This window comes from Candidozyma duobushaemuli, assembly GCF_002926085.2.
Source record: "Candidozyma duobushaemuli strain B09383 chromosome Unknown B_B09383, whole genome shotgun sequence".
Classification (NCBI taxonomy): domain Eukaryota; kingdom Fungi; phylum Ascomycota; class Pichiomycetes; order Serinales; family Metschnikowiaceae; genus Candidozyma; species Candidozyma duobushaemuli.
The window spans coordinates 2895350-2915268 of NW_020289895.1; the positions used below are offsets into that span (position 1 = coordinate 2895350).

Sequence of the window (19919 nt, forward strand, 5' to 3'; positions counted from 1 at the left end):
TGAGTAGACATCGTAATTCAAAAAGCCTCTATACCTTGGCTCAAGGAATGTTCAATTGATATTCGTAACCACTAAGCAGACTTTCCATAGCGATATTGATCAATCGAGACCAATTTTTCGCCGGCTTAGGCTTAAAGCATACGCCCATGCTACATCGGGGCTTAACTCAACTTGTGCAAATAGTGCAATTGTGCATTCACATACCCGCGGTCATCATTCCCACTGTACAGCATAATACATTGGTATATAATGCAAGTGTGAATGAGGGTTTCTAATTAGCATTTTTCCTCTTCAGCAAATCACTAACGGCGAGACGAGGTTACATTCGTCTCTAGTATCGTCTTCTCGAATTCACACCAATTGGGTAAACCTGGTTTTCATGACAAACTAATCCAAAAAAAAAATTGGAATTTCCCATTACAAGGATTCTGCATATTTTTGCAATAATCTGTATTACCCTTATCTCTTCCATTCGTTCTGACTGAATAGTCTAGGACGTGCGCACACCAGATCAACATGCCTAATGCCCGTCAAGATTAGATAGACTACATTATGGCTGCTTCTGACGATACTGCAACGCTTGTGCACCAGTTCATAGCATCGGTCGCTTCTGGTGAAGTTTCCAATGAAGCACCTCAGAAAATTTCAGAGAGGCTTGCCCTGGGAACCTTGACTTTGCTTCAGTTCATTCAGGTTTTAGGTCCCACTCTCACCTCAGATGATCCTACTACCAGAAGCTATGCACTCAACTGCTTAAGTGTGACGCTTGATTTGCTGAAAACCACTGTACGTTTGACGAACCAAGACGTGAATGTTTTGTTGCAGTTCTTGGTGAAGAAGTTCGAGGATGAAAAACTCACAGTCCACATTCTTGGTGCCTTAACTTCGTTGGTACAGTTCAAGAAGTTTTTACCACGGGTCAATGACAACCTCATTACTTTGACCGTAGCTATCACAGATGCGTACGAGCCTCGAAAACATTTGGCCAAAGTACGTTACGAAGGATTCAATCTTCTTCAGACTTTATTCAATCTGCATAGCGAGGCCATTTTCAGTAATCCAGAGTTTCTGGAAGCTTTCACTAAAGCATTCGTGCATGTCGCTTCCGGAGAGAAAGATCCCAGAAATTTGCTCATGTCGTTCAGACTCAACGTTGCCATTAATGAGAAGTTTCAATTCCAGGATAGAACTACAAACCTGACTCATGATCAACTACTCACAGACTTGTTCGACGTTTGCTTTTGCTACTTCCCAATATCTTTCTCGCCTCCAGCTAATGACCCTTACAAGATCACTGCTGCTGACTTGAAGAAAGAATTGCGGAAGACGATAGCATCGCAAAGCCAATTTGCACAAGATACATTCCCATCACTTTTTGAGAAGCTCACCTCAACAAATCCCTCTGTCAGAAATGATGTTCTCCAGACTCTTCTTTTGTGTGTGCAGAATTACGAAGCATCGACCGTCGAGCAGTATTGGGTGACAATCTGGGATGCTCTCAAATTTGAAATTTTGCATAATGATGTGCTGATTTTCCAGCCCCAAGCCTCCACTATAATCCCGCCTCAATACGAGACAATTGATGATAGTGATGACAACAAAACACTCATTTTGACGCTCAGGACGTTGAGTATTGTGGCGGAGAGATTATCCAGCTCACAAGAGTCTGTTGAGTCTTTAGTGGAAACAGTCAAAAATGATCTCAAGTCAAATCTTGAATCTGAGGACAGCAAAACTGTCAAACAGTCAGTCCTTCTTATATGCTCCCTTGGGAGTGTCTCCGTCTCGGTGTTCAACAAATTCGTTGACTTCTTCTTCTCTTTCGGTGTTTGGGGTAAGTACGTGAGAAGCGATCTTGAAGACGAGGACAAAGCGGATGACGACATGGAGGTTGATATTTCACTTACTGTCGCTCGTCAGAGAGATCTCATTGACAATCTCGGTTTTGTTTTTACAGCGAACTTAGTACTCAATCGGCCAACTCATTTATTGAACTACAAAGACCATTTGTTGATCTTCTTGGGTCAGCTTCTTCAAACGTCATCCAAACTAGACAAAACACTCAAATGCAAGATTACACAACAACTTGTCAAGTTGATTCTGCTCGATGATTTTCTTGTCATCAATGAGGTGCAGCTCATTCTTGGTTGGCTCAACGATAACTTGATTGATTTTGTGAAGTCTGGGAACAGCGGATGGGAGAAAGATATCTTCCTTACAGAAATTGTCAGCGGCATAGTGCATCTCATGACTGAGGGCTCAGATGAGAAGATCAACGCCAACGTTGGTTGTGTTATTGAGATAGTTTTACCAACGCTTTTGGACAACATCTCGGACGCGAACATTTTGACAATTATCAGAAAGCTCTGCGTCAACTACAGAATTCTCGAAGTCTTATCAATCAGACTTCTTAATAAGATTGAGTTTGATAATTGCGACAAAGAGCAGTTGGACAGCATAATTGATTGTCTCATTAGCTCTTTCAATCAGACGCAATCGGTTAAGCCTTTTATGGCAAACACATGGAATAAGACTTTCAATCCGAGATTCTTGGACCTCATCATAGCGAAGTCAAGTGATGATGCTGCCATTCTCGAATTGAGTGGTCAACTCCTCGGTCTTGTGACACGTTACACTGAGAAGTCAAAGCAACAAGACGTCCTTGATGAGACAATGAAAAAGTTCAGCGGAGAAAAAGAAGTTGGAGGCGGTCTTTTGAATGTTTTCACTGAACCATCGCCAAAGGTTACCATCCTTAAGCATTTCCTTGCAAAAGTTGACAAGACCTGTCAGCTTCCTTCTGATGTTCATGGAAAGATTGAGCAATGCATGCATAACACCTCGTCGGCAGCTGATGAGTTCGTGAGAATGGGATACTTACAATTGATTGCAATCCTTGTCAACAAATTTACTCCACAGAATGATGAAACAAACGGCAGCATTCTTCAAAGGCTGTTCGCCAACTTTCAGGGCAATGAAAATTCATTGGAGATTGCCACCTGGATTCTCAAGGGATTGATCATGAGAGGTGACCAAGTTGGCTCGAAATATCTCAATGAGTTGTTGGTCGAGGTTTTTCGCTCAGATGACACAGCTCACAGCAAACAAACATCAAGATGCTTCAGTATTCTAATGGCTGACTTGGATGTCTTCATGAACCCTGAGAATAGTAAACTGAAGATTGTGTCTGGAGTTTCTAACTTAAATGTGAAGCTTCTCTATAAACAACAAATATTTGAAAACATCTTGGGAAGAGTGCTTGAGAAGTTCCAGGTTACACAAAATGATGAAAAGAAGGAGGTCTTGTTGGGCACTTTGGCCATCATCATCAGCAATATATCATCCAAGGTTTTGAAGCCACACTTGAGAGAGGTGTTCCCGTTAGTGCTCAACGGGTTGAGCATCGAAAGCGCAGTTGTCTTGAAAGCCTCGTTGGACACATTTAATGTCATCATTACAGAGACACCAGACCTTATTTCCGAGAACATTGATAGTCTTGTCACCAAGCTCGTTGATTTGAGCACTACTAAGATCGTTTCTGGCAAGAAGCTAGTGAATGACGAGCAGATCAGATACCTCGCGCTTGAGTGTCTCGAGGGTATCTTCAATAGCGTGGAGCTTCCACAAGTCGTGAAATACCAAGCATCAACCAGAGACAGGCTTCGGGTTTGCTTGGACGACAAAAAGAGAAGTGTAAGAAAGAAAGCATGCGACGTTCGCCAGGTGCTTTACGAATTGGGTCGTTAGCTAACCATGCAAAAAGTATTCTATTATAGACCAGATAAACCAAATATAACCATTATTCGTCATCAGACTCGTCTGAGTCATCCTCCAAACCCACTGGCGCCAAACCAGGGGTGAGGCCAGGGTAAGAAAGCGTTCCAGACTTGATTTTGTCATTGAAAGCCAGTAATTTAGCGTCGAGCTTGCGGTCCCTGGATCTGTCGTGTTTTTCGTCACGCATAGCTATGATCTCTCGTTGGAGGGACATGATCTCATCCTCTACATCAGGGTCATTGATATCGGCGGAACGTTTCAAGGCACTGGAGTTTTTCTTAACGAGCTTCTTCAAGTATTTCTCTTCCTCCGGCGTCATACCAGCGGCTGCGCCCTTGTGTCCCTTAATGACATTGTATTTCACAAGTTTGTGGAACTTTTTGTCCTTTTCTAGTCTTTTGTTGATCGCCTTATTCTGCTTGGCCCTCTCTGCCTTGTTCTGCTTTCTCACCTCACCTTTAGAGAGACGGCTCTTTCTAGCCTCCAGGGCGAAATCGCTTGCAGTCGAGGTATGGACTTTTTTCAGAGGCACAATGCTGGCGCCAGGGAGAACATCGTCAAAAAGTTTATTTACCGTGGCCTTGGCCTTGGCCCTAGAACTGGCGGACTTGAAGGACATGGGTAGTGCTACTCCTGTCCACAGAGCATTTAGCGATGAGTAGTGCAGGGTGAGGCGACGGTGGTTGGTGTACGGGTTTATACTTACCACTGAAAATGGGATCAAAAGATCGCCTTTTTCAAGCCGGTCACAAATATGTTGTTCCCGCAAAGGCTCGATTTCAATTTTGGAGCAAGGGGGAGCTTCATCAGCTCAGCGGCTCTACTACAGGCACATCCGTGCACCAGGAGCCCCGTAGGGCCAAGTGCGAGTGCGTGAAAATGATAAAAAGTGGAGAAGCTATCTTTCACCGAGGTCGCCAGGCGCGAGGGCGTGAGGCTGTAACGGTGTGATTTTAAGGCAATGAAAAAAAATATCATATTGGGCGTAAGCGACAGGTGAAATTTAGGATTGCCGAAGCACAAACAATGTGAAAAATTAGTAAGAGATAATTGGCTGATCTCCCCACGCTTAATTCCTATCTCCCTATAGCTGTCTGTCATGTGCGCTCTCGCCAATCAGTGCTAGCACAAGATCCAGCGTAATGCAAAAAAAAAAAGGCCTCTATCTCACTACAAAATTGTAAAGCACCGTAAATGTCATTTTCGGACATGTGAAGCCAACGGCCGGAAATAGCGCAAAGAGATTTACCAGTTAGAGCACGAGCTGTGGTGTGCTGGCGCGGTGACGGTTTTTGTGGAGAAGCCCATTTGAAAAGTGCACATAGCAACCGAGGCACCGGACCATGTGAAAGACGGTGGACAAATTGCATATATAGTGGGCCACCCCCGCGACCTCAATCTTACTTTTTCTACAACCAATACATTTTATATTTATTGCATCATGTCTGACGTTACTGCTGATGGATTTAACTCTTCCCCATTCCTTAAGGAATTGTACGACGGTTTGCAGGACCCTGAGCTCAAGAAGAAGGCTATTGGCGGTGTCAAGGCCGTCATTGTCATCACCTTGAAGAACAAGGAGGGCAAGGACCAGTCCTGGGTTTTGGACCTCAAGAAGGAGGGTACCATTTCCAAGGCTGACTCTGCTCCAAAGTCTGACGTCCAGTTGTTGTTGAAGGACGCTGACTTCGTCAAGTTGGCCAACGGTAAGGCTAACGGCCAGAAGCTCTTCATGAACGGTAAGTTGAAGGTCAAGGGTAACATGATGAAGGCTACCGCCATTGAGTCCGTCTTCAAGCAGATTGACCCAAGACCAAAGTCCAAGTTGTAAGCGAGCCTGGTGTTCTACTCAGTCTATATGAATAAAGTTTTGATAACTTCTATTACCTCCTGTAGAATTCAAAAGTGAGCGATTTCATCGCCTGTAGCGACCACAACGGTTTTATCCACTGCAGCTATCAGTTTCACGTTGAAGGCCTCAGTGAGCCCGACAAGCTGCCCCACTTTGTAGCTCTCCAAGTCCATTGTGAGTAGCAGTTCAGGGCCATTGTCGAAAACTAGGGTGTTGGTGCTTCTGATCGTCATGTTACTTATCAGGAAGGAGGGGTTGAAAACCTCCTTGTGCATAGGAGTCTGTGCATCTCTATCCCACACCACAATTGTTCCGTCGCTATACCCAGCCACTAGTGTCGATTCATCGGGGATACCAACGCTGTCACTGCATGATCTGCTTTGAACTTGGCACTGGACTGGCTATGACTAGCTATGCGGAATTCTTGAATGATACCCGATTGATAGCCCACATACATAACCTTATCGTCACACTCGTATAGACGTTCACCAGAGACAACATCGGAGCTGTTGATGGGGTCTTTAGTGACACTTACAGCAACACAGAGTGCAGGGTCGTTGTGATCGTCGATTCTTAAAAATGTAGACACAACCTGACCAGAGCCACACTCCCACAAGACAGTAGAACCATCTTCAGAGGTCAGGACAAAGTTCCTGCCGGAACCTATGAGAGCGACATCAGTGATCGCCTTTTGCTGGTGGCGAAACGTTCTTGCCGGTTTATCCTCAGCAAGATCGATATCCCAAAGCTTGATCTGGAAGTCGCCACCCACTGAAAGAAGCACTTTATCGGATGGAAATGTCCGCAAAAGCTTAACTTCCGAGAAATGTGCATCCTTCACTTCATTCGTCTCTTTCTTGCTCTCAGTATCAAACCTTTTTAGATGCCCCTGTTCTGTGCCAACTATGAGGTTTCGTGTGGACTTGGTTAGAGCCACTGCCAGCACCAGGCGGATGTCAATGCTTAGTGAGGGCAAAGTGCAACCTCTGCCCGGCGGATCTATAAAGATCGAATTGGAACCATTCTTTGTCACTGTGAAGTTGTCACATTCTAAAAGCGCCCCCTTTGATCCTTGTAGAACTCGAACATCTCCGTAAGTCAGATGGTCTTCGTCTGATGAGTCCCGCACTGCTATCCAGAACTGATCCTCCTGAGATTCACCCAGTTCAACCTCCTTGAGTATGTCTAAAACTTCCTTCTGTATCGTAAGGAGCTGCATTGGTAAGATAAGATCTGAAAAGTCGCGGGTAACAGTGATATGTTCATTCAGAAAGCATTTGCAGAATTTGAAAACGTAAGGCCTAGTCTCGAACGAAATGTCATTGCAACGTCTTGATTCAACACCATCTTCAGTAAATCATATTCAGTGAAATCCGAAACTCGTGTGCGCATCTGTCAAATTGTTGCAAAATTGTCCAAACCGAAGAATGCTGAAACATATTGTGAACTCATAAATATCAAAATATCAATTTGTTCTGTAAAGGAAAGCTAGAATTGTACTGTAACTGGAGTCTTATTCCTCTATTAAAACCAACATTGTTTCCCCGGCATTTGGCAGAAATTAGACAGATAGCTTCGCTGTAGTGTTCGCACTATACTGATCTACAACACAATCTTTACGACCATGGCATCTGAAAGTGCATCAAGTGAGGCTAATGATGCCCGGAATGACCCGCTTACTATGTTCTTCGACGACAAGTTTAATCCAACGTCGTATGTGGATGCTCTTTTCCACTCAATTACTGGTTCAGACAACAAGTTTTCCAAGCAGCTGTTAGCTCGACTTTCATCAACGCTGCTGGACGTCATAACTCACCTAGACTATCAAACGAACGAGATCTCCCGTGACTTGGCTTTGAAGTTCGATAACCTCAAGAGCTTGTCTCTGAACTTGGCGCCAGCAATTGAGACTCTGTCAACTGAATTCTCAAACGACAACACTAGGCTACAATATTACGTGTCTGCCTTACATAATACTGTCGACACACTACAAGAAGAGCTTACAGAGGCCAATGAAAAGCTAAAAAAGGATTCTGGCGAACAACTGGTGGCTGTGGAGTCTTTGATTCTACTAAAACAGGTGAAAAGAAACATACAGCAGGTATTGAAAGTACTTCAAAGTGCTCGAGACATGCTTGGCCACGATCCTTCCCTGGTTTCTATTGATCAGTTCCAAACCCTGTTGACTTTATTGTTTGAGTCTCTCAAGAACCAGCTACGGTCAAAGTCACAGAAAGAGCTAGATGCAACCTTGACAAGTATTGAGGAACTTCGAAAGCTCTCTACCGTCTTCCACCAATTCTCTGCATTTGGGCCAGCTTACAGCAGATTCATCGCAAAGCTTGATTCGGAAACTCAGAGAAAGTGAACGTAAATTATCGTGTATAAATGCTATAATACAGAAGGTCATGAGCTCGATATGCTCGAGCATGCAAATAAAGTCGTTAATGAAGTAAAGGAGTGGCAGTAACTTCAGAAATGATTACTTTGGTATCGTAGTTTCGGTCTTTTCAACTGAAGCAGCCTTAGGGTCTAGGGTCGTCAGATCAGTGGCTTTTGGATAAGATGTTCCTTCTTGGATAGCTCCTGCTTGTGGCACAGGCTCTTCAGAAATCTGTTTTATCTCTTCGCCACCGAGTTCGGTGTCTTCATTCGAATCCTCCTCAGCCTTTTCCAAATCTCTTTCAGCGTGCTTCTTTCTATTCTTCTTGCTCATCCATTCAAATCCAGCGTAGTAAAAGAATTGTTTGGCGAAGCGAGTAGGGAAAATCTTGACTATCCAGTAATTTGGAATGATACGAATAACAGCACCAACTGGGATAGAGAGCACACCACACAATATTGCAGTGGCCCACATGGCAGGCGTCTGGTGAGTGGTGCTAAATGCTGCACCACCAACAAACATGATAAGAACTTGACAGCCTCCGATCAAAAGTGCAATGACAACAAAGTACCAGTTTCTGAAGAGGTGCTGGAAAAAGTTCAAATTCTCCAACGTGATTCTGTCTCTGATATTTCTCACGTCATCACACTCATCTAATTTTCTGGTGACAAACAACTTCCAGAACTGTAACCAAACGAAAGTGTTGAATGTCATGGCATCCAACTGCTTATTCTCATGGTTGGTGAGATCCCGAGAGCCGAAGAATATTTGGCGGCCAGCAAAATGTAAGATAAAAGTAATGACCAACTGGTTGATCGATTGCCCAATGATCATTTTCCACATAGAGACACTAATCAATGGCATTCTTCTACCCGCAGGCTTTCTGTTGAGTAAGGCATCGTCAGGTTTGTCAGTCGCTAAAGCTAATGCGGCCAAAGTGTCCATGATCAAGTTCACCCACAACAACTGCACCGCCGTCAAAACGGAATCACCATTTGAAGATGCAACAGCCGAGACAAACGTCAAAACACAAGCAGTGATATTGACTGTCAACTGAAACTGAATGAACTTCTTGATAGACTCAGCAACAGTACGGCCCCATTTGATAGCTTGCACAATATCAGTGAAGTCATCTGTCATCAAAATAATATCGGAAGCCTCTCTAGCAACTTCGGTACCACTGATACCCATGGAGAAACCGATATCAGCCAATTTCAAAGCTGGAGCATCATTGGTACCATCACCAGTAACAGCAACAACCTCACCAGCCTTGCGCAAAGTGTCAACGAGGATTCTTTTATCTTCCGGCTGAGATCTGGCCAAAACACGCAAGCGTGGAGCAATTCTGGTTCTTTCCTGTTCCGACAAAGCTCTGAAAGCTGGACCCTCCATATAGGCGTAAGGGTTGGATGAATCAGCAGGGGTGAGAATGTTGCAAGCTCTGGAGATAGCCTTGGCTGTGTTCAAATTGTCGCCGGTGACCATCTTGACATTCACACCGGCGATCTTGCACTGCTTGACAGCCTCGCCAACACCCTCCTTAAGTGGATCCTGAATACCAACCAAGATATCCATAGTGAGTGCATCGGTACACTCGTGTGGGGAAGCATTGATATCCAAAAGCATCTCGGGGTTAGCCTGGTTCTGACGCTCGGGATCCTCCATCCCGACAGGCGGCCAGCTCTTCACGCCAACAAAGTCTTTGTGAGCAAGGATAATGGCACGCAAGGCATCGTTCGCGTAACCGTCGATAGTGTTGAGGACATTGTCTCTGTCGATTCTGCTCATTGCCTCTGAAACGCCATCGGCATCCAAATGGTGGGAACAGTTCTTGAAAACAATTTCGGCTGCACCTTTAGCGTAGAGGCGGTATCCGGTCTGAGTCTTCATAACAATACCCGACCATTTCCTCGAACTCTCGAATGGAATGACATCCACGATATCCTTCGAGTTCATATCACGCTGCTGGTCGAGTGGGACACTGGTAAATTGGTCCAATTTCTCCCTAGCCATGATCAACAAAGCAGACTCCGTCTTGTTACCCAAATATGGCTCCGAAACTAGTCCCATTTGCTGGATCTCTCTTTGTCTTCTCTCGTTTTGGTTGGAGAGGAGGTGTGCAATCAAGTTCTGCTTCTTTGGCTTGATGCGAGCGTTGAGAGCCCTAGCCTCGTCGTAGTCAGGATTGTCGAATGCAGTAGAATTGCTGATGATATTTGGAAGAATGACGTCCTTAATTTGTTGAGGAACTTTTCCAAACATTTCGGACGACCTCTCGATGGCGGTCATCTCAGCATTATGAGTGTCGTCGAAACGATGCTCCTCGTCAATGTAACCTGTAACAATTCTCATTTTGTTTTCCGTCAAAGTACCTGTCTTGTCGGAACAAACTGTGGTGGCTCCACCCATAGTTTCACACGAGCGCAAAACACGAACGAGATTACCGTTCTGGGCCATTCTGGTAGTTGCAAAAGCCAAAGCAAGGGTAACTGCTAAAGGCAAGCCCTCAGGAACCGCCACCACCACAATGGTGATGGCGACGATGAGAATATCTAAAAACTTCTTACCCTTTTCAGTAGGGGAGATGTCACTGAAACGACCGTTACCGGAAATGTTGACGCAAAAGCGAATAAATAAAACAATGAAAAGGACCAAAGCAGCCAAAAGACCGTACTTGGAGATTCCCTCAGCTAAGTTGTCCAAACGCTCTTGCAAAGGCGTGGCGCCGTTCTCCTGGTTGAGCGAGCCCATGGTCCGGCCATGGATGGAGTGCTTGCCCACAGCGGTGACCATAGAGTAGCCAACGCCGGAGAGAATCTTGCTTCCGGAAATCAAGAAAGGATCTTTGAACTTCACTGCGGTGGAGCCAATATCCTCACCTGGGAATTCAGCCAGAACCGATTGAAAGTATTCAAGAGATTCATCAGCGGGCTTCTTAATGACGGTTTCCAGTTCACCTGTGAGAGCCAGCTCGTCACATTCGAGCTCGCCCGTAACAAGTAAGGAATCAGCGGGGACAACGTCTCCGGTAGCCAAGCTGATAAGATCACCCACGAGAAGATCATAAATGGAAACCATGCGCTGGACACCATCACGTACAACCACAACATCGCGGTCCTCTTTCTTTGCGTTGAGTCGGGCGAACTGGCGCTCTTTGGAGTAGTCGTTTGCTGCGCCTACAACCACCACAATCACCACGGCGACAATGATGGCCACACCCTCAACCCAGTCGACCTTGGGCAATGGCATGCCCTCGTCGTCGTACATTGTTTCATGACCGAACGTCTCGTAGAGGCCCAAAGCCAAGGAGACGATGGCAGCGACGGTCAAGACGATCAAAACCTTATCCTTCATGGCCTCGAAACAGAGCTGGAAAAAGCCCTTGGCGGCACGCGTCGGAAGCACATTAGTACCGTACAAATTTTGTCTGGCAGAAGTCGGATCTGAGGCATCAAGACCACGACTGGGATCCGTGTGAAGTAGTGCTGCTAGGGCCAGAGAGCCGCCCAAGCTGCGCAAATGGATCAACAGCTTAGGATCATGGAGTTTTGAAAGGTCTCCCACCGAAAGCAGAAACTGCCTGTTTTGGAGAGGCTCGTCCGAGTGGACCGACGTGAGCGATCGCTCGTCGTCGTGAGCTTGAGGCACTTGGAGAGACATGGGGGTTGGTGATTCCAAGGCGAGCGTGGATAAGATATAGGCTGATAAGGCGCAGAACTACCGCAGAGCCACACTGGCGCCAGGCAGGCGAGCAAAAAGCAGGTGGGCAGGATGAAGGCAGGCAGTTAGGCAGCCCGGCAGCAAGCCGTTCGCACAGCCTCCCTTGGCACGGACGGAAGAAATGGCGAGCTAATATGGGCAAATATTGGGCGAATTTTATGGAAAAAGGCTGGTTGACCGTGGTTGAGGTCTCGAGAGCTGAGGGCTTGTCATGGACAGCGCCAAGGGCAGCGGTGTCGTAAAACTTTTTCTTGCCTTTGTGCCCAGAATGACATTTTTTTTCATCGGCCGCACTGGCGCAGCGCGTTCAGCGTCTCGCAGGCCTTCTGGCACCTGTCACTTCGTTTTTTTCTGTCACCTAGCTTGCTGAAACTACGCTGCGCCTCGTTGTTATCAGCCCGGTAATCGTGCGGTAGTGCGTGGGTTTTGTACGAGCGACTGAAAGGAGCCTGTGCTGAACGCTAATCGATCAAGATTCTTGCAATCTTGCTATCTTATCTAATGCAAGATTGTTGATCGACTGGCTCTCCCAAACTAATTGTGAAGTTGCACGGAGGCCCTCCTTGCATGGTACGCCTCCATCTTTGCAACCCGGGTTCTCTGAAGCTTCCACAAATTCAGCAAATTTACTTCAATTTTGTGCTTTGCTGACGCACCATCAAGGTACTTCCCAACCAAAATCCCCCCCTGGTATCGGAAACAGCCTCCGTCATTCACCCACAACCTTAATCCCTCGCCTTCGATGATCATCAACTGCGCTTTCTTTTTTCCCAAGCCACTCTCGTGTCAGCTCAATTCCCAACGCTCATCGGCGGCCTCAGACACCTTGCCTCTTGAACTCATCCTCTCATCACAGGGCGGCTATTTCTCACGACGGAGAAATCGACGTTTCCGGCCTGAGCCTTCTTTCGTATCGAGAGAATGGTGAGTTGATGGCCACTTACTGCCACGGCCCCAGACTCCAATCTGGCTTTGTGCTCCGCCTGCCATAGCCTACCTTCCTTGGCAAACACTGGGCTTGACCGTCCGTACCCAGCACGTGTAAGTGAATCGGTCTTCCGCTTCGCATGGGCCAGTGCACTGGCAACGCAGCCTGTACTCAACTCTAGTGACGAGGACTTTTGACTCTGTGACACCTGATGACCCTAAGGCAGTTGCTTCAACGCACGGAACTGACATTAACTGCACAGACAGATTAGACGACCTGGTCTTGGTAGCAGGACGCGAGACCCATGCAAATAGGGATATGAAACGAGGAATGTGGTGGCCGACTTCTTCAGAGCTCGGCGGTCTGGGCAATCCAGACAATGTCGGTGATCCAGGGGGTTGGTGGATTGGCTTGCGGGGCCATTGGCATGGAAGTGTATGTGTGTTGTATTGATTCGTGGAATTGCCACAAAGCCTAAAGTATCGAACGGGATGTTGCTTTATCTTGCGCCTTAGTCAGGAGATTGAAACCATGTGAGAAGAAATTGGCATTATGCCTGGTTGTATTTTGTGGGCCTCAACATCAAAATACAGGGTCCAAAGTTTCTCCTTGATGCCAGACTCGGAACCGTTGCAAAACTCCGAGCGCGCGGCTTTGCGTTAGATCATACGTGTAAGGGTTCTCATGTGCTTTGAAAGCTTTTGCAATCAAATTTTTTTGCTTTAAAGAGGCAGCTGAAAATGGAGTCTGTTTAAGTATATCGATTCTTTGCTTGATAGAGCCAACAGTCCTCGAAAGCGGCAACCGGGGAGAGATGCCATCATCTGATAAGTCACATGACCAGCATCAAAGCGACGAAATGGCTTCCTATTGCGAAGTTCAACACTTTCCAGCCCACTAAACCCCTTTCGATCGCCGTTTTCGATCTTACTGCCCAATTTAGAGGCCCTGACCACCTCCGCTCCGGCCTGCCTTTACTGTGGCTCGTTCTGGGCATCGAGCTTGCCTGCAGTACCACAAGGCAAAAAGAAACTTGCGGCGGAAAAAACCGTGGCGCTACTTATTCTGACAAATTCAACTACTTACTACTTCATCACATACCACACAATGACCGTCGACTCCACCACTAACTACGGCTTCGGCACCAGAGCTATCCACGCTGGTGCCCCTATCGACCCAAACACGGGAGCTGTCATCGAGCCCATCTCCCTCAGTACCACTTTCGCTCAGCTGGAGCCTTCTAAGCCTATTGGTATCTACGACTACTCCAGATCTGGTAACCCAAACAGAGACAACTTCGAGGCCGCCATTGCTTCCTTGGAGAAGGCCAAGCACGCCGTTGCCATTGCTTCTGGATCTGCCACTACCTCCTTGATCCTCCAGTCCTTGCCTATTGGCTCCCACGTTGTTTCTGGTGGTGATGTCTATGGTGGTACTCACCGTTACTTCACCAAGGTCGCCAACACCCACGGTATTAACATTGAGTTCGTTCACGACTTGCAGAAGGACTTGGAGGCCTCTCTCCGTGAGGACACCCAGCTTGTGTGGCTCGAGACTCCATCCAACCCTACCTTGTCTGTGACCGACATCTCTGCTGTCGCCGCCATTGTCAAGGAGCACAACAAGAAGTACAACAAGAACACCATCTTGGTTGTCGACAACACCTTCTTGTCCCCATACATCTCCAACCCCTTGGTGCACGGTGCTGACGTTGTTGTTCACTCCATCACCAAGTACATCAACGGTCACTCCGACGTGGTCGGCGGTGTCTTGGCCACCAACAACGACGAGTTGCACGAAAAGTACCGTTTCTTGCAGAACGCCATTGGCTCTGTGCCTTCTCCATTTGACTCCTGGTTGGCCCACAGAGGTCTCAAGACCTTGCACTTGAGAGTCAGACAGGCTGCTTTCACCGCCCAGAAGATTGCCGAGTACTTGTCTCAGCACGAGTCCGTCATTGCCGTCAACTACCCTGGTCTCAAGTCTCACGCTAGACACTCTGTTGTTCTCCAGCAGCACCGTGATGGTCTTGGAGGCGGTATGATCTCTTTCAGAATCGCCGGCGGTGCCAAGGCTGCCTCTGTCTTCACCTCTTCCACCAAGCTCTTCACTTTGGCTGAGTCTCTCGGTGGTATTGAGTCCTTGATTGAGGTTCCTGCTATCATGACCCACGGTGGTATTCCTCAGGCCGAGAGAGAGAAGGCTGGTGTCTTTGACGATTTGATTAGAGTTTCCGTTGGTATCGAGGAGACTGATGACTTGTTGGCCGACATTGAGCAGGCCTTGGCCAAGATCAAGGCTTAATGTATAGACTTTTGCCAATGCGGCCGTTAATAAATTAGGATGGACTTAGAGAAGCGTAGTCTCTCTTTTTGTGTTTCAATTCGTGAGGCAAACTCGAATAATGGATCTTAGAGTTAAGTCTACGGGTCAATTGGTGACGTAGGTGTACAAGTGAGGTACCGTGGATGGAGTGTAGCCAATGGTAGTTCATGGTGAGACATGCATCTGGAACTATGGGAATGGCTACTAGATTTCTATTAGAAACACAAAAAACATATATGATGAAGAATTAAATGCTACCAAACAACCAAAACCATTAAAGCCTCCTTTAGCCTATAATGCAACCCTCAGGCCATTTCATGGTGCTCATTGGGTGCGGATCTGAACAGGCCGATCACAAGCACAGCGACTACAATGCCGTGAATCACGAAAAGATAAAAATTTACCTTCAAAACTTAAACCAAATCGTAGATCCGTTCAACTAGGAAGATTTTTCGGGCGGCATCCTCGGTTCACCCTGCTACACTAATCAGCTTGTCCTGATTGGCGAAGAACTCATTTTGCAACCACGCGACGCACAGAAGTGTCAGAGGAACACCACCAATTCTACAGAAAATATAGCGTCTGAGAGATTAAATGAAATTGTATCCAACGTGAGAAAAGGCTAAGAGGAACGGATTTTGGGGCTTCCAATGGCAGCTGGAAACCACGTGACCATTTAGAAAATCCCTCTAGAAGACCATATTTCACCTCTAGCTTTGACACAATTCCCCTTTGACCTCGTACCTTCTATACAATATACACCCTATAATACGTGTGGCCTGGGAGGCCTAGGATTAGCTCGCACAGCCAGTTAGGTGTGTCGTGCATATATCAAATTGCTCTGGCCAATCGCGGGACTTTCTTTTACACTATTCCCTCAGTGCTCAATAGTTGAAAAAAAAAAAAATAACCCACCGATACCACCAAACGCACGGTCTTCAATCCCCAATTCACCTTCTTTCGGTTTTGTGTGGACTCGTTATATCGCAACCCTGCGCTTTTTACAAGTCTAGAACCCAGCTTCCGTGTGGTCCATCCCAAGCTCAGAACATCTATTGATCTAGAGCAAGAACACACTCCATAAAGCCTTCAACAACCCAATTAATTTTTGCACATATTCATCCAGCATGTTCAGAACGGCATCAAGAGTTGCATCCAACAAGGTTGTGATGCTGACTGTGGCTGGTGCCGGTCTTGGAGCCTCGTACATCCTTTACCAGGACTCCATGACCGCCTCTGCCATGACCGCTGCTGAGCATGGTCTCCATGCTCCTGCCTTCGACTGGCCCTCGAACGGTATGTTCTCCACATTCGACCACGCCTCCATCAGAAGAGGTTTCCAAGTCTACAGAGAGGTTTGCGCTGCCTGCCACTCTATGGACAGAATTGCCTGGAGAAACTTGGTTGGTGTCTCCCACTCCACCTCTGAGGCCAAGGCCATGGCCGAGGAGCTCGAATACGACGACGAGCCCGATGATGAGGGTAAGCCCAGAAAGAGAATGGGTAAGTTGGCCGACTACCTTCAGGGCCCATACGAGAATGAGCAAGCCGCCAGAGCCGCCAACCAGGGTGCTTTGCCTCCCGACTTGTCCTTGATCGTCAAGGCTAGACACGGTGGTGCCGACTACATCTTCTCCCTTTTGACTGGTTACCCAGAGGAGCCACCAGCTGGTGTCCAGTTGCCTCCAGGATCTAACTACAACCCATACTTCCCTGGTGGTGCTATTGCCATGGGTAGAGTGTTGTTCGACGACTTGGTTGAGTACGAGGACGGCACTCCTGCCACCACCTCGCAGATGGCCAAGGATGTTTCTCATTTCTTGAACTGGGCTTCTGAGCCTGAGCATGACGACAGAAAGAGATGGGGTCTCAAAGCACTCATCATCACCTCTTCTCTCTACTTGTTGTCTGTCTGGGTTAAGAAGTTCAAGTGGCAGCCAATCAAGAACAGAAAGATCACTTTCAACCCACCTAAGAGGCGCTAAATCAAAAGCGACTTCTAATGCTGACGATCCGCCCTGGCTGAGGGTGTCTCTTTAAGCAAGTCCTTGAGCATGTAAAAAGTAGACTAGACACACATTGAAATGAAATTGTAGGATATGAGGGTCCCGTGGGACTCGATCGAGCAGAATTACATTTTGCCAATTGGCCCGGGCTTTATGGGTAGCGAGGCGGGCATATCTTAAAATGATTGCACCCAGGAGCACCTTTACTCAGTGACGTTCCACAACGGGGGCACCACATGATGAGAATGCTTGTTTCACTGGAATGTTTATCTGTCAGAAGTAATTAGTATCTGCCGAAATGGTGGACCTGTTTTTGCATCATGTGGTTGTGCTCAAGTTATTCTGGAGTACTTAAAATTTTTCGAGGCACAACTTGAAGCTAAGCAGTAAAACCGTTGTAATCTAAGCCATCGATTTAACATGCTGATCAGTGCATGGGATAATCTTCTGAACTAGAGAGTCCTTAAAGTATAATTCACTGAAACCTTAGATGCATCAACGGTATATTGTGATAAAGTAATAAAAACGCTAGAGCAGAGTCTCAAATCGTTTTGCGGCCATATTGCATAACGGTAACTGCATCACCACCTCAACTCCGGCGAGATCTAATCTCAGCCACCTAGACCCTGTGTAACTTTGACATCTGATCTTGAATGTGAAGTATAAAGCTCTTTGAAGAATGTCATCCAGCGGATCTGGCAACGAATCTTTTGAGAACTTCAAAAAAATCATGTTCGTCTTGGCCACTTTCAGAAAGCCCGCAAAATCTCGCCGAACAGGACAATGTCCCAGATTCTTGTCTTTCGCAGCCATCCGTTTTCGACAATCCAACCTACACTATATCTTCCCATCACATGCTTTCTGTGTGCCCATGAAAGTATACTATGAGGTTGATGATTACACTGCTTGGAAATCAGCTAGTCAAACTCCTCGAAATCTTTCAATTTTTGATTCATCCTTGCTCTTGATCGTGAGTTTGGGCGTTTGTTAACCTGCACATTCTAGGGCTTTCGCCGAGAAGTTGCTTAAATTTCGCCGAGCGGTGTTTTTTCTCCTATTTTGTCGCGCCTGTACTCGCCGAATTCATGCACGGCTCCTCTCCACTTTAAAAGCAGTCCTTTTTCCTCGTTTTTTCCCAACAACTCTACCGCCATGGACGCCAGGTCAGCCACACATTCCACAGAGAACTCTCTGGAAAACTTACTACGAGAACTGACGCATCGCAAAGATGACGCCAATGTCATCAAGTTCACCTCTCAGGAGGACTCCACCTCGATGCTGATGGCATCAGCCAACACAACAGGAGCAAGGGCAAATGGTGACTCCACAGAGGGAGAACACCCCACCAAGCTTGTCATGATCTTGACGTTGGCCTCATCCATCTCAGGTTTCATGTTCGGTTACGACACAGGTTACATTTCAGCTGCTTTGGTTAATGTGGGTACCGACTTGTCAAACAAGATCTTGAACTCGCAGGAAAAGGAACTTATCACATCGGCTACCTCCTTGGGTGCTTTGATCGGCGCTCTCTTGGGTGGTGTGGGCGCCAACTTGATCGGTAGAAAGCGTGTGCTCATGGGCTCTAATGTTATCTTCGTCGTGGGCACTATCATCCAGCTCGTGGCCAAACATGTCTGGACCATGATTTCCGGTAGATTTGTCTTGGGTCTTGGTGTCGGTATTGCATCACTTATAGCACCACTTATGTTGAGTGAGTTGGCACCTTCCAAGTATAGAGGTCGTTTGATCGTTACAAACTGTATTTTTATTACAGGCGGCCAGTTAGTGGCATACTTCATCAACTGGGGATTAACTGATGTCAACGGTGGTTGGAGAGTTTCCGTGGGTTTGTGCATGCCGCCAGCTGTCATTCAGCTGGCTCTCTTTTTGTTCTTGCCAGACACGCCTAGATACTACGTCATCAACGGAAACTACGAAAGAGCAAGAGAAGTTTTGAAGAAGACTCACAGCGATTCATCCGAAGCTCACATTGATGCTCTTTTGGATGACATGATCCATTCCAACTCAACCGTCCCAGGTGGCCCAATCTCGCAGATCTGGAACTCCATCAAAGTCATTCACTCGAAGCCAGCCAATTTCCGTGCGCTTATTTTGGCGTGTGGTTTACAGGGTATTCAGCAATTCACTGGTTTCAACTCCTTGATGTATTTCAGTGCTACAATTTTCAAAACCATTGGTTTCGAGAATGCCACAGCCGTGTCTATCATCATTGCAGCCACTAACTTCGTGTTTACACTTATCGCTTTATGTATCATTGACTTTGTCGGCCGTCGTCGTATCCTTCTTTTTGCCATTCCTGGTATGTGTGCTGCTCTTGTGATTTGCGCGATTGCATTCCATTTCTTGGGAGTCAAGTTTGGTGATAACGATGAGGTGGTTGTTGAAACTACCGGTATCACTGGTTGGGGAATTGTCATCATTTTGGGTATGGTCTTCTATGTGGCTTCGTACGCCATTGGTATCGGTAACAGTGCCTGGACCGGTGTTGAGCTTTTCTCGGATGTTAATGTGAGATCAGTGGGAGGCATGTACGCTGCAGCTACCAATTGGGCTGGCTCCTTGGTGATTGCATCAACTTTCTTGACGATGCTTGAAAGAATCACGCCACCCGGAACATTTGCCTTCTTCGCGGCTTTGTGTTTTGTCTCTTTCATCTTTGTCTTATTCTTACTTCCAGAGGTTGCGGGCTTGAAGTTGGAGGAAACTACCAAGCTTCTCGAAGGTGGTTTTAATGTGAGAGCTGCAAGAAAATTGTCCAAGGAGAGAAAAAAGCTTGCGAGACTTGCGCAGGACCCGGAGAGCACTGAGGTCTAACGAAACAGTAACGAAAATTAATCAATAGCATCTATTCACTTCATTTTAGGAGGAAAGCATACGTATATTAATCGACTAACTTTTGTATAGTGC

General features: G+C 46.7%; 9 protein-coding genes across 9 annotated transcripts; 6 read left to right on the top strand and 3 right to left on the bottom strand. All coding sequences in view use genetic code 12, as the record gives it.

Moving 5' to 3' along the window:
* Positions 1–552: 552 nt before the first annotated feature.
* On the top strand, positions 553–3747 carry MET18 (Met18p; the record flags this gene model as incomplete). Its single annotated transcript, XM_025481212.1, has 1 exon — positions 553–3747. One exon carries the CDS (start codon positions 553–555, stop codon positions 3745–3747), a length of 3195 nt encoding a protein of 1064 aa, XP_025335512.1.
* A 52-nt stretch (positions 3748–3799) lies between these two features.
* CXQ87_002717 (uncharacterized protein) lies at positions 3800–4396 on the bottom strand (the record flags this gene model as incomplete). Its single annotated transcript, XM_025481213.1, has 1 exon — positions 3800–4396. One exon carries the CDS (start codon positions 4394–4396, stop codon positions 3800–3802), a length of 597 nt encoding a protein of 198 aa, XP_025335513.1.
* Positions 4397–5218: 822 nt separating this feature from the next.
* On the top strand, positions 5219–5608 carry CXQ87_002718 (uncharacterized protein; the record flags this gene model as incomplete). The annotated part of the gene is made up of 1 exon (XM_025481214.1): positions 5219–5608. One exon carries the CDS (start codon positions 5219–5221, stop codon positions 5606–5608), a length of 390 nt encoding a protein of 129 aa, XP_025335514.1.
* A 68-nt stretch (positions 5609–5676) lies between these two features.
* Positions 5677–6848, bottom strand: CXQ87_002719 (uncharacterized protein; the record flags this gene model as incomplete). The annotated part of the gene is made up of 2 exons (XM_025481215.1): positions 5677–5995; positions 6016–6848. 2 exons carry the CDS (start codon positions 6846–6848, stop codon positions 5677–5679), a joined length of 1152 nt encoding a protein of 383 aa, XP_025335515.1.
* Positions 6849–7253: 405 nt separating this feature from the next.
* On the top strand, positions 7254–7997 carry CXQ87_002720 (Golgi transport complex subunit; the record flags this gene model as incomplete). The annotated part of the gene is made up of 1 exon (XM_025481216.1): positions 7254–7997. One exon carries the CDS (start codon positions 7254–7256, stop codon positions 7995–7997), a length of 744 nt encoding a protein of 247 aa, XP_025335516.1.
* A 114-nt stretch (positions 7998–8111) lies between these two features.
* On the bottom strand, positions 8112–11672 carry PMC1 (calcium-transporting ATPase; the record flags this gene model as incomplete). Its single annotated transcript, XM_025481217.1, has 1 exon — positions 8112–11672. One exon carries the CDS (start codon positions 11670–11672, stop codon positions 8112–8114), a length of 3561 nt encoding a protein of 1186 aa, XP_025335517.1.
* Positions 11673–13767: 2095 nt separating this feature from the next.
* On the top strand, positions 13768–14964 carry CYS3 (cystathionine gamma-lyase; the record flags this gene model as incomplete). Its single annotated transcript, XM_025481218.1, has 1 exon — positions 13768–14964. The coding sequence occupies one exon, from the start codon at positions 13768–13770 to the stop codon at positions 14962–14964; it is 1197 nt and encodes a 398-aa protein (XP_025335518.1).
* A 1148-nt stretch (positions 14965–16112) lies between these two features.
* CYT1 (ubiquinol--cytochrome-c reductase catalytic subunit) lies at positions 16113–16970 on the top strand (the record flags this gene model as incomplete). The annotated part of the gene is made up of 1 exon (XM_025481219.1): positions 16113–16970. The coding sequence occupies one exon, from the start codon at positions 16113–16115 to the stop codon at positions 16968–16970; it is 858 nt and encodes a 285-aa protein (XP_025335519.1).
* A 1173-nt stretch (positions 16971–18143) lies between these two features.
* On the top strand, positions 18144–19826 carry ITR1 (myo-inositol transporter; the record flags this gene model as incomplete). Its single annotated transcript, XM_025481220.1, has 1 exon — positions 18144–19826. One exon carries the CDS (start codon positions 18144–18146, stop codon positions 19824–19826), a length of 1683 nt encoding a protein of 560 aa, XP_025335520.1.
* Between the last annotated feature and the right edge of the window lie 93 nt (positions 19827–19919).